The 13,334-nt window shown below is 33.8% G+C and overlaps 1 protein-coding gene across 1 annotated transcript; it reads left to right on the plus strand.

Annotated features, from left to right (window-relative positions):
* Nucleotides 1-4,406: 4,406 nt before the first annotated feature.
* LOC110877217 (palmitoyl-acyl carrier protein thioesterase, chloroplastic) lies at nt 4,407-9,600 on the plus strand. The gene is made up of 7 exons (XM_022125381.2): nt 4,407-4,697; nt 6,028-6,657; nt 7,454-7,587; nt 7,707-7,820; nt 7,933-8,104; nt 8,212-8,280; nt 9,024-9,600. The coding sequence occupies exons 2-7, from the start codon at nt 6,148-6,150 to the stop codon at nt 9,288-9,290; spliced, it is 1,266 nt and encodes a 421-aa protein (XP_021981073.1). The 5' UTR covers nt 4,407-4,697; nt 6,028-6,147; the 3' UTR covers nt 9,291-9,600.
* The last annotated feature ends 3,734 nt before the right edge of the window (nt 9,601-13,334 follow it).

Consider the following 13,334-nt stretch of genomic DNA (forward strand, 5'->3'; position numbering starts at 1 on the left):
AACGTCAACATTTACAAAACAATAAACACACTAAATAACGTCGGCGTAATTGATAACATCATTCTCCATTTTGACCCAACAGATTTCGATAAAGATACATAATCTAAAATGAATATTCTATATATACAATGTAGTTTGTAGGGGGCATACCATGTGATGCTTGTTTCTTCTACCGTGGGTCAAGATGGCTTCTACTGTGGTCCATTTTTCTGAATACCCAGCAACAGAATCGTTCCTTGCCATGGCCACACATGTAGACAGAGCGGTTATAGGTTGTTGGGGAGAAGGTGGGCATGGGCTGCAATATGGAAAAAGATTTATAAAGCCATTAGATGGTCTTTTGGAATGGACAACATTAATTAACACAAAATTAAATGATGATTGTTATGGGGAAATGATAAGTCACTTACTTTTATTAGAGTGAAACCGAGAAGTTAGGGGTTTGCATACAAAGGGACATAACAATTATAGCCACATTAATATAATAAAGTAGAATTAAAAACATCATTAAATCTGTATTTATGAAGGTAAATATGTAGTTAGGGTCTGGAATCAATGTCCTTTAATTGATGTATGATTAGAATATAATTTAATGTCATGTTAAATTAGAAACCATACATACTGTAAGGAACATGTATAACAATATATCACTAAGTAACATTAACTATTGAGTATTTTTAAAATATGGTTAAGAACACATAGTAAATTAGGTGACATATACAATTATTATGATTGTCTCTTATGTTATAATTATTAACAGTATTATTATTGTTATTATTTTTATTAGATGACATGGATAAGTCAAAAGGCATAATGTAAACCTATGTGCTATTTGAGTAAATGTTTATCAATGATTCATATGATAGTAAGATGGTGTAACCTAAGCGAAGCTCCTCTATCATGATACTTAAGATGCTTAGATGGTTATGAATAATTCATAAGACGATATATATGATAATATAACCTTTATGTAGACGCATTCTCTCATGTTATTCCTTTTTACTTAAAAATTTTGCAATTATTAAACATTATGATGCATTTTTTAAATAAAAAATATTAGAGTATTATAAAGGTTATGTTCATACAAAAATCAGGGGGGATTGCTTCTTGTCATACAATAACAAAAAAATGATTTTGACCATTTTGCCCTTACTACTTTCTCATGTTGACATGATTCTTCAAGATTTGGATTTGAAAATGAAAGTGATAGTGTATTAGGGGGTGTTCGGCCGAGATTGTTTAAGGGAGAGAGAGTGTGATTTTTGAAATGGGTTTTCTTGAAAATGTGAAGTTTATGGAAGCATGCTCAAGGGTTAATCATTGATCTTAAACCTACACTCATTTTATATTCAGCGTCATCATGTTCTCTGAATTTTGAATATGCTCGTTTAAAATCTTACATGGTTACAACCTGAAATTCTTATTACCTAAAATATGATATCAAATTCACATTAAAAAACATATATGTTTGATTTATCATATACTGATCAATTACACTTTGAATAATTCAAAGTTTTTAATGACTTTAAGTTTCTAATAATTTTAAGTTAAATAATATTCACTCTATTTTTATGATCTTATACTGTAATAATATTTTTGGTTTCAAGGTATTAAATCGGTTCCCATTTGTATCCGATTATTGTTTTTGTTTTTGAACGGGAGTATTTATGATGAATTTTCAGTTTTGTGTTTTTTGTCATCTGAAAGTTTATATTTTTTGTTCTTTATTATTTCTCATCTGAAAGTTCATATTTTTTTTGTTCTTTATTATTATTTAGATGATGAATTTTACCTTTAAGATTTTCTTTTTATTTTCTATTTCGAGATTGTCTTTTTTATATATCTCATCATCTATAAAGTAACAGATGAAATGATCTTAATTTAAAATCATATAATGCACTAACTGTATGAAATACTCAAAGTTGGATTCATCTATAAAAGAAAATAAAGGAACTGAAGTTGGTGACTTACCTCTGTCGCGTATGAAAAAGTGACGGCCGTGTTGTTGAATTAGGTTACGGTTGGTGGGTGGTGGTGCACAACTGTATGAAACACTCAAAGTTCGATTCATGATAACAAAAGACGTGTTGCCGCCGTACGATGACAATGGTGTTGTTGAATCCGGGTACGGTATGCGGGAAGAGAGAGTGCGAGAGGGAGAAATGAAGTAGTGATCCAGCATTTGTGGCTCATTTCAGGTCTTTAAGAAATGTTTAGTTGGCTAATCCAATCATGGCCATTGAAGTTTCTTCAATAAATGGTAACGGTTTCATGCGATGATGACTGTTCGGAGTATCTGAATTAATGTGGTTTAAATATTGGTGAGTTGTTCCTTTATCTAATTAAAACATATTGGTTACTTGCAGTAAGAATTCAAATAGAAGGAAGACTTTATATTCATTCACTAATAAAACATATTGGTTAGTTGTAGTAAGAATTCAAATGGACGGATCACTGTATATTGGATATTCACTAATTTAATTAAATGCTTTAATGTAATTTAAAATCATTTATGTTCTTTATTAGTTGGGTTTACGGTCCTTGAATGAGAAACACGATTAATAAATCATTTTCTTTTTTCTTTATTAATTGGAGAAGGACAATTATGCCCCCTTATCAAGGTAATCAAGTGTTGTACTCTAAGCACTATAAATTGTAATTACTTACTTTTTGCAGGTATCCTTATGAAATGCTTTATAAAGACACAAATGTATTTAAGAGACTTATAATGAAGGTTGTAAAAAAGTTGATATAACTAAATTTTTAAGTATATATAGATATCTCAAACATTTAAGAGAAAAATGCCCGGATAGTCCCTGTGGTTTCACCTTTTTTCACCTATAGTCCCTATCTTTCTAAAACTACTTGAATAGTCCCCGAGTTTTGACATTTTGTTCTCGGATAGTCCCTGGGTCTAACTTCAGTTTGTTTTCTCTGTTAAAATGATGTGAAATGACAAAAATACCCTTTCCTTAAAAGGCCAAACCACAGGGACTATCCGGGCATCTTCTTCATCTTCTTCAAAACCCTAGCCCCCATTAGTTTTATCTCACAATATACACACACATAACCTGCATAACCAAGAGAGGGAGTGAGATTCGACCGAGAGAGAGAGAGAGAGAGAGAGAGAGAGAGAACCGAGGGAGAGAGAGAGGAGATCGAGACGGGTGGTCTCCGGCCACCTGGTCACGACGGCAGGGACTGGTTTCTCACCTTGGGGATTCGACATTGACATTACGTAAGTAGAATCTGGAATCTGTTGTTGTTGCATCTGAATTCTAATGTTCTGATCAGAAACATTATTACTCAGATCAGAAGCACGATTGTTGTTCGAAGATTGGATATTTAACAACTGGTCCTGATAAACCATAGCCGGTTTTTGTCTACCATCACTGCAATCCACACATAGTTAAACACTTAATTCACATCAAAATTCAAAATCACACATCATATTCACTTAGGCATTTCTACAAACGCTGAACATGCATCCTAACCAATCGAATTACAATATAAAACGTACCTCGAAACCGAATCCGTGGAAGCCAAATCAAAACCAGCAGATTGCTTCTGCTGCTGGTTCAAATACTCGGCCGCCGCCGGCGCATTACTAGCAGGCACACCGCTAACAACAACCACCGGAGCAGGAACAACAATATAATCCCCAACCTCCTGAACCTTCTAGTGCTGTTGCTGCACACTCATCTGAGCAAATTGCTCCTCAATTCCTCCAACCTTATGACTATCATCAACATGCACTCTAATCGGCGGTAAACTAGCCAGCGACGGAGACGAAGAAGCCGATCCAAACGAAGAAGTTCGTTCCAAATCCGGTACCGAATGAACATCCTGAGCAGAAGTATTACCTTTCGGATTCTTACCTATCACACCTTTATGCTCCACATCTTTCTTCTCTGGCACCGAAAAGTCTTCGTCTAAACCTAACAAACAATTCACCGACGACGTATCGGAAAATCCAGACGTCGTTCCGTTCAACGCGTTGAGAAACCAATCCTCTGATTTCGTACTGTTTTCCAGCAAACATATAAATATAAATGAAGAAGATGCCCGGATAGTCCTTGTGGTTTGGCCTTTTAAGGAAAGGGTATTTTTGTCATTTCACATCATTTTAACAGAGAAAACAAACTGAAGTTAGACCCAGGGACTATCCGAGAACAAAACGTGAAAACTTGGGGACTATTCAAGTAGTTTTAGAAAGATAAGGACTATAGGTGAAAAAAAGTGAAACCATAGGGACTATCCGGGCATTTTACTCAACATTTAATTAGGACATACTTCATGAGTCATCCTCAGCAATAGTAAAACAAATGGCAATATGGCAAATAACACCAAACCAAGGGTCAAACACCTCCACATAAAAAAGGAAATCACTGGACACCAAATATCCCTACACCACCAAAAAACCGCTGGCCATCTCTCTCTTTCTCCACCCTGCAAACAAAACACCATTTCATAACCTTCAAATTTTGTTTCCGAAAAAAAAAAACAAAATTAAATTAAAAAAATTTCCACACAAACATCCAAATTCATACCAAATCAACCATCAAAAAACCCTAACTTCCACATTTAATCCTCCAATCATTCTGCCGTTAGGGTTTACAGATCGAACAACAATGACGTCATCATTCCGACGTTAAAACTTTCATATTTTTCTAGATTCTTCTTCAGCTTAACCAGAGGTATGTTTAATGCTTACTGAATCACTCTTCTCAAGCATTTGAACGTTTATTTTGAACTTTTTGATGATTTAATATTTGTTATGTTATTGTGATTTTGATTTTTGTTGATATGAGCTTCGTGTATGATTTGATACGAGTTTTTGAGTGAAATGTGATGTGAATTTGTGTTTGATTGGTGAAATTAGGTTTTTGTGGTTTGAAGTTTCAGATCTGTAGGTTAGAACACGTTTTCTGTGCTGATTTGTTGTGATATTGTGTTTTAATTGTTTTTATTTTTAGATTTGTGTAATTTTGACGGCTGTGAACTTTTCTTTTGGAGTTTTTTGTGTACAAATTGAGTATTTTTTCTATTTTTTCTGTTAGATTTGTAAAATTTTGACGACTGTAAATTTCTGTTTTGGAGTTTTTTTGTGTACGATTGATTCGATTGTAAAATTTGAGAACTGGCTGCTTTTCTGTAAAATTTTTCTTTTAGATATGTGAAATTTTGGCGACTGCTAGCTTTCGTTTTGTAGTTTTTTGTGTACGAATAATTCGATTGTAGAATTTGAAAACTGATTATTTTTTCGTTAGATTTGTGAAATGTTGGTGTATACGATTAATTCGATTGTAAAATTTGAAAACTGATTATTTTTCTGTTAGATTTGTGAAATTTTGCGACTGAAAGTTTTCGTTTTGTAGTTCATTTCTTTTGTACGATTAGTTCGATTGTAAAATTTGAAAACAGATTATTTTTCTGTTAGATTTGTGTAATTTTGACGGGTGTAAACTTTTCTTTTGGAGTTTTTTGTGTACAAATTGAGTATTTTTTCTGTTAGATTTGTAAATTTTGACGTCTGTAAATTTCTGTTTTGTAGTTTTTTGTGTACGAATTGATTCGATTGTAAAATGTGAGAACTGGCTATTTTTCTGTAAAATTTTTCTTTTAGATATATAAAATTTTGACGGCTGTAAACTTTCGTTTTGTAGCTTTCTTTTGTGTACCATGTATGTGATATTTTTGCGACTGTTAGCTTTCGTTTTGTAGTTTTTTGTGTACGATTAATTCGATTGTAAAATTTGAAAACTGATTATTTTTCTGTTAGATTTGTGAAATTTTGACGACTAAAAATTTTCGTTTTGTAGTTCATTTTTTTTGTACGATTATTTCGATTGTAAAATTTGAAAACTGATTATTGAGTTATGTTTATGGTTCTCGAGTGAAACATGTAAAAGGTGGAAAATGACTCATGCTTTTTGTGTGTGGTGTAGGTTGAATTTGTGTATAAGACATGATTGATAATAACATTATGAAAATTTTTATACTTTGGAAATTGCTTTTGTTATACAGGGATATACGTTGTTCATTCATTAGCTCTGTGTGAGTGTGAGTAATTATTCGACTATCGCGAGCCTGTTTAAAGATTTGAATTTGCGGAAGTTACGTTCAAAACATTAGAATCTCGTCATCATGGTTGCTACTGCCGCCACTGCTTCACTATTTCCAATTTCATCTCCGCAACCCGATTCTGGCGCGAAAAATCCCGGTAAGCACGGAGGCTGTTTGGGTAATGTAGACGTGCGTGGAATCAAGTCAAAGTCAACTTCCTCCAACGGTCTGCAAGTCAAGACCAACGCGCAGGCACCTGCGAAGGTGAACGGTACACGCATAGGTGTTATGGACGGCCTCAAAACCGATGATATTTCAACATCGAGTGCCCCGCGAACTTTTATTAATCAGTTGCCTGATTGGAGCATGCTTCTTGCTGCGATTACTACTATTTTCTTGGCTGCTGAAAAGCAATGGATGATGCTGGATTGGAAAACGAAGCGTCCGGATATGCTTGTTGATCTGGATCCGTTCGGTTTCGGGAGGATTGTTGAAGACGGGTTTGTGTTTCGACAAAATTTTTCGATTAGATCGTATGAAATTGGGGCGGATCGGACTGCGTCGGTGGAAACATTAATGAATCATTTACAGGTATGGTTGGTTTTTAGAGGTGCGAAAATGGGTGGGTGAGATGCCGAACGTTTAGCAAACAGTTCGTGAACTGTTCGGCGGGAAGTTTGTTCGTTTAATAAATGAACGAACGTGAACAAGAAATTTTGTTTGTTTACTTAATTGAACGAACATGAATAGAGGCCGCGTTCTGCGTTCGTTCATCTATGTCCGTGAACGTTCGGTAATGTGTTCGTTTATGTTCGATAGTTCATTAGTGGTTTTTATCTTTATATTTTATTTAAATACTTCAAAATTCTGAAAACTTAAATATATAATAACTAATAAGTATTATATCTTTTGTTCATGAACGCTTGTTTGTGTTCGTTTGTTTTCATTTGTGTTCAAGAATGTTCGTTTGTATTCGTTACCTAAAATTAACAAACGAACATGTTCATTTTCTTAACCAACGAACACGAACAAGAAATTTCGTTTGGTAAGTGTTCATAAACAGTTCATGAACACATATATTTCCTTAACAAACGAACACGGTGTTCGTTCGGTTCGTTTGCAGCCCTAGCCGGGTCAAGCATGCAGTTCTTTGGTACGGGTTGAAACGTGCAGGATGAACAATATAATATATATTACTATAGATACTAATATGCACTAAAAATAGGCTTTGTGATTGTACTTGGTGATGCATATAATTTATTTTGATTTTTTTTTATTTTATTTTAAATCAGAAGTTAAGGGGGTGTTTGGGATTGATTATTAAAACAACTTATCTACTTAATAATAATTTAATTATTATTTAAATAAGCTTGTGATTGTTTGGCAGGAAACAGCCCTTAATCACGTAAAAAACGCTGGACTCCTTGGTGATGGATTCGGTTCAACACCCGAAATGTGCAAACGCAATTTATTTTGGGCGGTCACAAAGATGCAAGTGCTAGTAGACCGTTATCCAACATGGTAATCCAAAATGTTTTATTTTAATTACTATTTTGTTGAGTGTTTACACTTCTTAGAATATATTAGTTGTATGTTGATTGATATATTTAGTATCTAAATATATTTAAAAATTATTTCAGGGGTGACGTGGTACAAGTTGATACTTGGGTAGCCGCTTCTGGGAAAAACTGTATGCGTCGTGATTGGTTGATTCGCGATTGCAAAACGGGCGAGATACTCACACGAGCTTCTAGGTTCAAACTTTTTATCAGAAATATTCATATATTTTGTTGTTCAACATGTTATCTTATTTATTGTGTTTTTTTTTGTTTTTTTTGTTTTTTTTGTTTTTTTTTTTTTTTGCAGTAACTGGGTGATGATGAATAAAGTTACAAGGAGGTTATCGAAAATTCCGGATGAAGTCCGAACTGAAATTGAGCAGTATTTTGTTGACACGCCTCCTGTTATTGACGATGACAGCATAAAATTACCAAAACTTGATGAAAACACTGCTGATCATGTTCGTAGCGGTTTAACTGTGAGTAAATTTCAATCTTTTTCAATAAAAAAAATATCCGCCTTTTTGAAGAATAATAATTAATATGTTTTTTTATTTATTTATTTATTGTTTTGACAAATGTTAAGCCAAAGTGGAGTGATTTGGATGTCAACCAGCATGTCAACAATGTGAAGTATGTTGGCTGGATTCTTGAGGTAACTCTTAATCAGTATAGGATTTAAATTACAGACAACAATCAACCCGACTCGTTTCCGAACTAAATTTACGTTGAAACGTAGAGTAATCTGTATTATACTTGACCTGACTTGTTTCCAAACAAAATTTACGTTCAAGCGTAGACCAACTCAAAACGTACATAAAATAAACACGTGTGTTGGTGTCGTACGCGACGTGATAAAATATAGACTACAATGGACCCGACTTGTTTCCGAACTTAATTTACGTCGAAACGTATAGTAACTCAAATCTATACAGTCGAATGAAAACATATAATATTTCATCCGATTTGTTTCCAAACAAAATTTACGTCAAAACGCAGTTCATCTCAAAACGTACATAAAAATAAAACATTATATAATTCACTTGACTCGTTTCCAAACAAAAGTTACGTTAAAGCGTAGACTAACTCAAATTTATACCGACATGTACAAAAAAATAAAAACGCAAGAAATTAGTTTTAGCGTAAACTCAAAACTTGAAGGGGTCAAAGTGACATTTACAAAGTTAGAGGGGTTAGTTTTGACATTCTCACAAAGTTCAAGGGTAGAAAGGTCGGTGGCAAAAGCAACCAACCTTTCTTTCTAATGTATTATAAATTTTTGATTCGTTTTGTTTGGTAATGAACACGTCAATCTGGGTTATGTTTTATCTCTAACGTGTCAAATGGGTAAAATATAAAGTCAACGTGTGCCAACGCTTTTCTTTATTATCATTTCAGAGTGCACCGCAGCCTGTTGTGGAGAACTATGAGCTTGCAAGCATCACTCTGGAGTACCGTCGGGAGTGTATGAAAGACAGTGTTTTGCAGTCACTCACCGCCTTACTGGGCGGTGAAGGGGCGGTGGATTCTGGCGGCGTTGACTGTCAACACTTGCTTCGCCTAGAAGGCGGTGGTGGTGAGATTGTGAAGGGAAGGACCAAATGGAGGCCCAAATTTGTGAACAGATTTAAAAACATCAATCAGTTCCCTTCTGAAAGTGGCTAATGGTAGTTTTCTTTGTTTTGATACTAGTGGTTCTTGCAATGTTTTGACCTCTCTCTCTCTCTCTCTCTCTCTCTCTCTATATATATATATATAGATATATATCTATATATATTGTATGTTTGTTTTTTTATTTTTTTGTTTTATTCTTATTTTTAGTTTGAGAAAGGAGAGAAGTGTAAGCCTATTGTAAGTAATCCCTTTTGTGAAAAAGAAATCTACTCTATTTCTCTCCTTTTCCCTAACAGAATCTGCTTATATCCAATGTGGCAATTCTTTATTATTTATAATTATAATGATATATTCATTTTTATCTTTTAAATCTAATGTTAAATCCTCTTATGAGTTATGACTGATTGTATTAGAACTTTTCAATTAGGGATAACTGTATGATTCTTTTGACTTAGCTTCCGCTATTCTAATCGCGACAACATAAGGGCTTGCGTAATGTTGGGTCCTATTGCCAAAAAATCGGCTAGCCAACCGACCGAACAATCTAAGCTGAAGCTAGTTGGTTTGTTGGCTAGTTTGGTATCCAAACACTTATGGTTTCACAATATGACGGTTTAATGGAACCAAAATTTTGTTTTGATGTATTCGAATGACTAACATCCTAATACAGTAACCATAAAAAGCATTGGATCAACTCAATGTGATATATATAATACTTCAATTATTTATCAAGTGCATTTATTGCATTGGATCAACTCAATGTGATATATATAATACTTCAATTATTTATCAAGTACATTTATTGTAGCCAAATGATTCCTAAAAAATGATTTTATAGACTAGTAATGTGTAATTTATGTGAGAGTTAATAGCTTTTATTTGAGGTGGTTGAGAACTTGAGATTGGAAACAAAGGGGCAACCTACTCATATCTTTTTTCAACTACAAAAACTATTATGTGATCCATATTGGCCTTTTTTTAAGTTATGTTGATAGCTTACCAACACCACCTATATCCCAACCACAAAAAAGTCAAAATTGGAAAAAGTTAAGTGAATTTCTTATAAATGTTTCACTTTAAGTACTTTTTTGTACAATAAAAAGTGAATTTCTTGTAAATGATTCAGTTTAAGTACTTTTCTTATACAATAAACTTAATATATGTCAACATGGGCGGTCCTAGGGGTGGGCAGGGAGGACCACCGGCTAGGGCCCGATATCTCGGAGGGGACAATATTATATGTAAAAAAATATTTTTAATAGGGTATACCTATACAAACACCAACATAGGCCCACTTACAAAACTATTCTTATGGTTTAGATTAGTTATTAGACCATTGACATTAGGTTTAGACCTTTAGTGAGCCTAATACCCAATTTCGTTAAAGCCTAAGGGCACATTTTTTCGAGCTCGAACATGGTACAAGAATTCTCAGGGCCGACTTGTATGTCGAATGATATAATGACTTAAAAGTAACACAGTGTAATCATGTGCATACAACACTCTAAATTACTTTATTATGGAGTATTAGATTATTATTTTAATTAATAGTATGTTAGCTATTTATTTAATTTAAAAACAGATAAAAAAAAGTGTTTTTAACGATTCAAACTAGGAAATAGGTTTTGATTTGCCTCCTAACTTGTTTGATTTGGATTTACATATTTGCCAACTCTAATTTATATATGTGGTTATCCAATTTCAATGGCAAGAGAATTTGCATAATAGATATACATGCTTCTCAATCTTGTAATTGAAAGAATACAATAGCTTTACAAACACACTACATATTGAGTGCATATTTCAAAGTGTATGGATGTTGATAGTCTTCAATTAAAGAAAATAAAAGAAGACTAACATTTATAGTTTTATTTTGTTATGACAAATATAATGGCGTATTTATAAATGTGTTCCCTTTAAAGATTAAGAGTAGGCATGGTCACGACTACCATCCGTATAAATCTGATCTAACCCTAGAGTCAAGTCACCCAAGCCAGACTCACCGTGCCTTCAAGACCAACAATGGCCTTGACGAAACCCATACAATGGCGACCAACACTCATCTGGTTGACACTTATTCTATCATCCGGACCAAGGATGGTAGAGAAGGAGAACCTATTCTATAATTGGGATCAACACTTACTCAAACAAGGGTTGATCTCGACCATACATGATGCACACCTTAATTAATCTGACATCTCCAACTAAATTATAATGATACCCGTACTTTCTATAATAGTTGTCACCCCACAACTTTCGCAACCAACTTCATAAGAAAAACACATGCCTTTCTAGATCTATCCATACTATCCCAATTTTCACTAGCTACATTTGTAGTAACACATAACCAAGCACATATGTTTATGCAATTTCCACCAACCCATCGGTAACAACAAAATTCGTACAAGTAATAACAAACTTCTAATCCCCATCATAAACTCGAATGCCATAAAATGTCTAAGATGACATATGTGGGTGAGATTAACCGCATTTGTGTCGTACTAGGAACAACAAAGCTAGACAGATGGTTTATGACTGTTTGGTGAATCATTTAAAAACGGTCATGTTCCTCATTGACGTTTCGATCTTGTCGCCAGTTTGCTTCCCGGCTCTAACTCCATCCATATTGTATGTTAACTGAAAGAGTATTTTTGAAATTCCAAGTTAACATACAGATCCGAGTACCCTTATGTTATACTTGAACTTACCAAAATACCCTTCCAGTTAACATACACTATGGATGGAGTTAGAGCCGGAGAGCAAACTGGCAACAAGATCGAAACATCAAGGAGAAAAATGGCTGTTTTTAAATGATTGAGGTAAAACCGTTAAATTGATCAAAACACAGGGAGCAAAACGGAAGTTAACTCCTAATTTTGTTTTATTTTATAATACGATAATTTTACGTATTGTAAAGAGCATACATGAGATTTCTACATAAAACTTTTTTTTTCTTTTATGATGAAGTGATGAACCTTGAATGGTAAATTATAGTAATCAACTAATGGGCCCAAGTTTCTTCATTAGAACACAACAAAAGCCCAATTTAGCCACTAACAGATTCTTTTGAATTTTGAGCCCAAACTCCAAACAAGTATCTTGATTTGGACGGCTCTTGCGTGACGTGAAATAACTTGTCATGTATTACTCATGTCAAGGAGCTTAACAAACACAGGGTGTTAAAAACTAGTCATGTTCATAGTTATTAAAGGCGTTAGGCGCACTCCAAGCGCATAGGCCTCGCTTAGAGTCTAGACGTAAGACGCAAAAAAGACGAGGTCCTAAGAAAAGAAAAAGAGCACAATGAAAAATATTAAAAATATATATTATGTTTTAGAAAAATCATTATATTCTTCAAATAAAATAAACAAAATTTATTATATAACATTTAACATCATTTCTTCAAATAAAATAAACAAAATTTATTATATAACATTTAACATCATCTAATTAGTAAGAAAAATTTTAAAATAAAAAGTAGAAATCTGGCTGAAATCTTGACAGAATTTAAAGAATTTCGCCAGAAACTCTCCGGAATCTAGGAATTTACGCCTGAACCATCACCGGTAGAATTAAAGCGCAATTGACTCGTCTCGCCTGAAAAATGGGCCTAGGCGTAAAAGACGATGACTTTTAACAACTATGGTTATGTTTGGGTTGACTCATTTAATACAAACAAGTTATATTAGTCGACCAAAAACCTAATTTCTTGGGTATCATACTCGTGTCAGAAATTGTTGCCGCTAAGCGAGACATGACGAGTTTCGCAAGCAACTTTTGGAATCTGTAAGTTGTAACAGGCTTCCAATTATACACAACAAATTTCAAAATGTCACACACTTTAAAATTCCTCACCAAGATCCATACAAATGGAACTTAAGAAAACAAAAATACAACATTTGAAGTTAATTCGGTGCTAGGAGCACCAACCTGTTCTTTTTAGATTACTAGAATATTTAGGAGCTCTTTCTTTTACTTTATGACATCAAGCAAGGGTGGATGTACATATAAAGTTACTAGTTCACGCAAACCTACTAAGGGGTTTTTTTTTTTTTTTTTTTTTTTTTTTTTTTTTTTTTTTTGTAGAAGTAGACA

This window comes from Helianthus annuus, chromosome 9 (genome assembly GCF_002127325.2).
Source record: "Helianthus annuus cultivar XRQ/B chromosome 9, HanXRQr2.0-SUNRISE, whole genome shotgun sequence".
Lineage (NCBI taxonomy): Eukaryota > Viridiplantae > Streptophyta > Magnoliopsida > Asterales > Asteraceae > Helianthus > Helianthus annuus.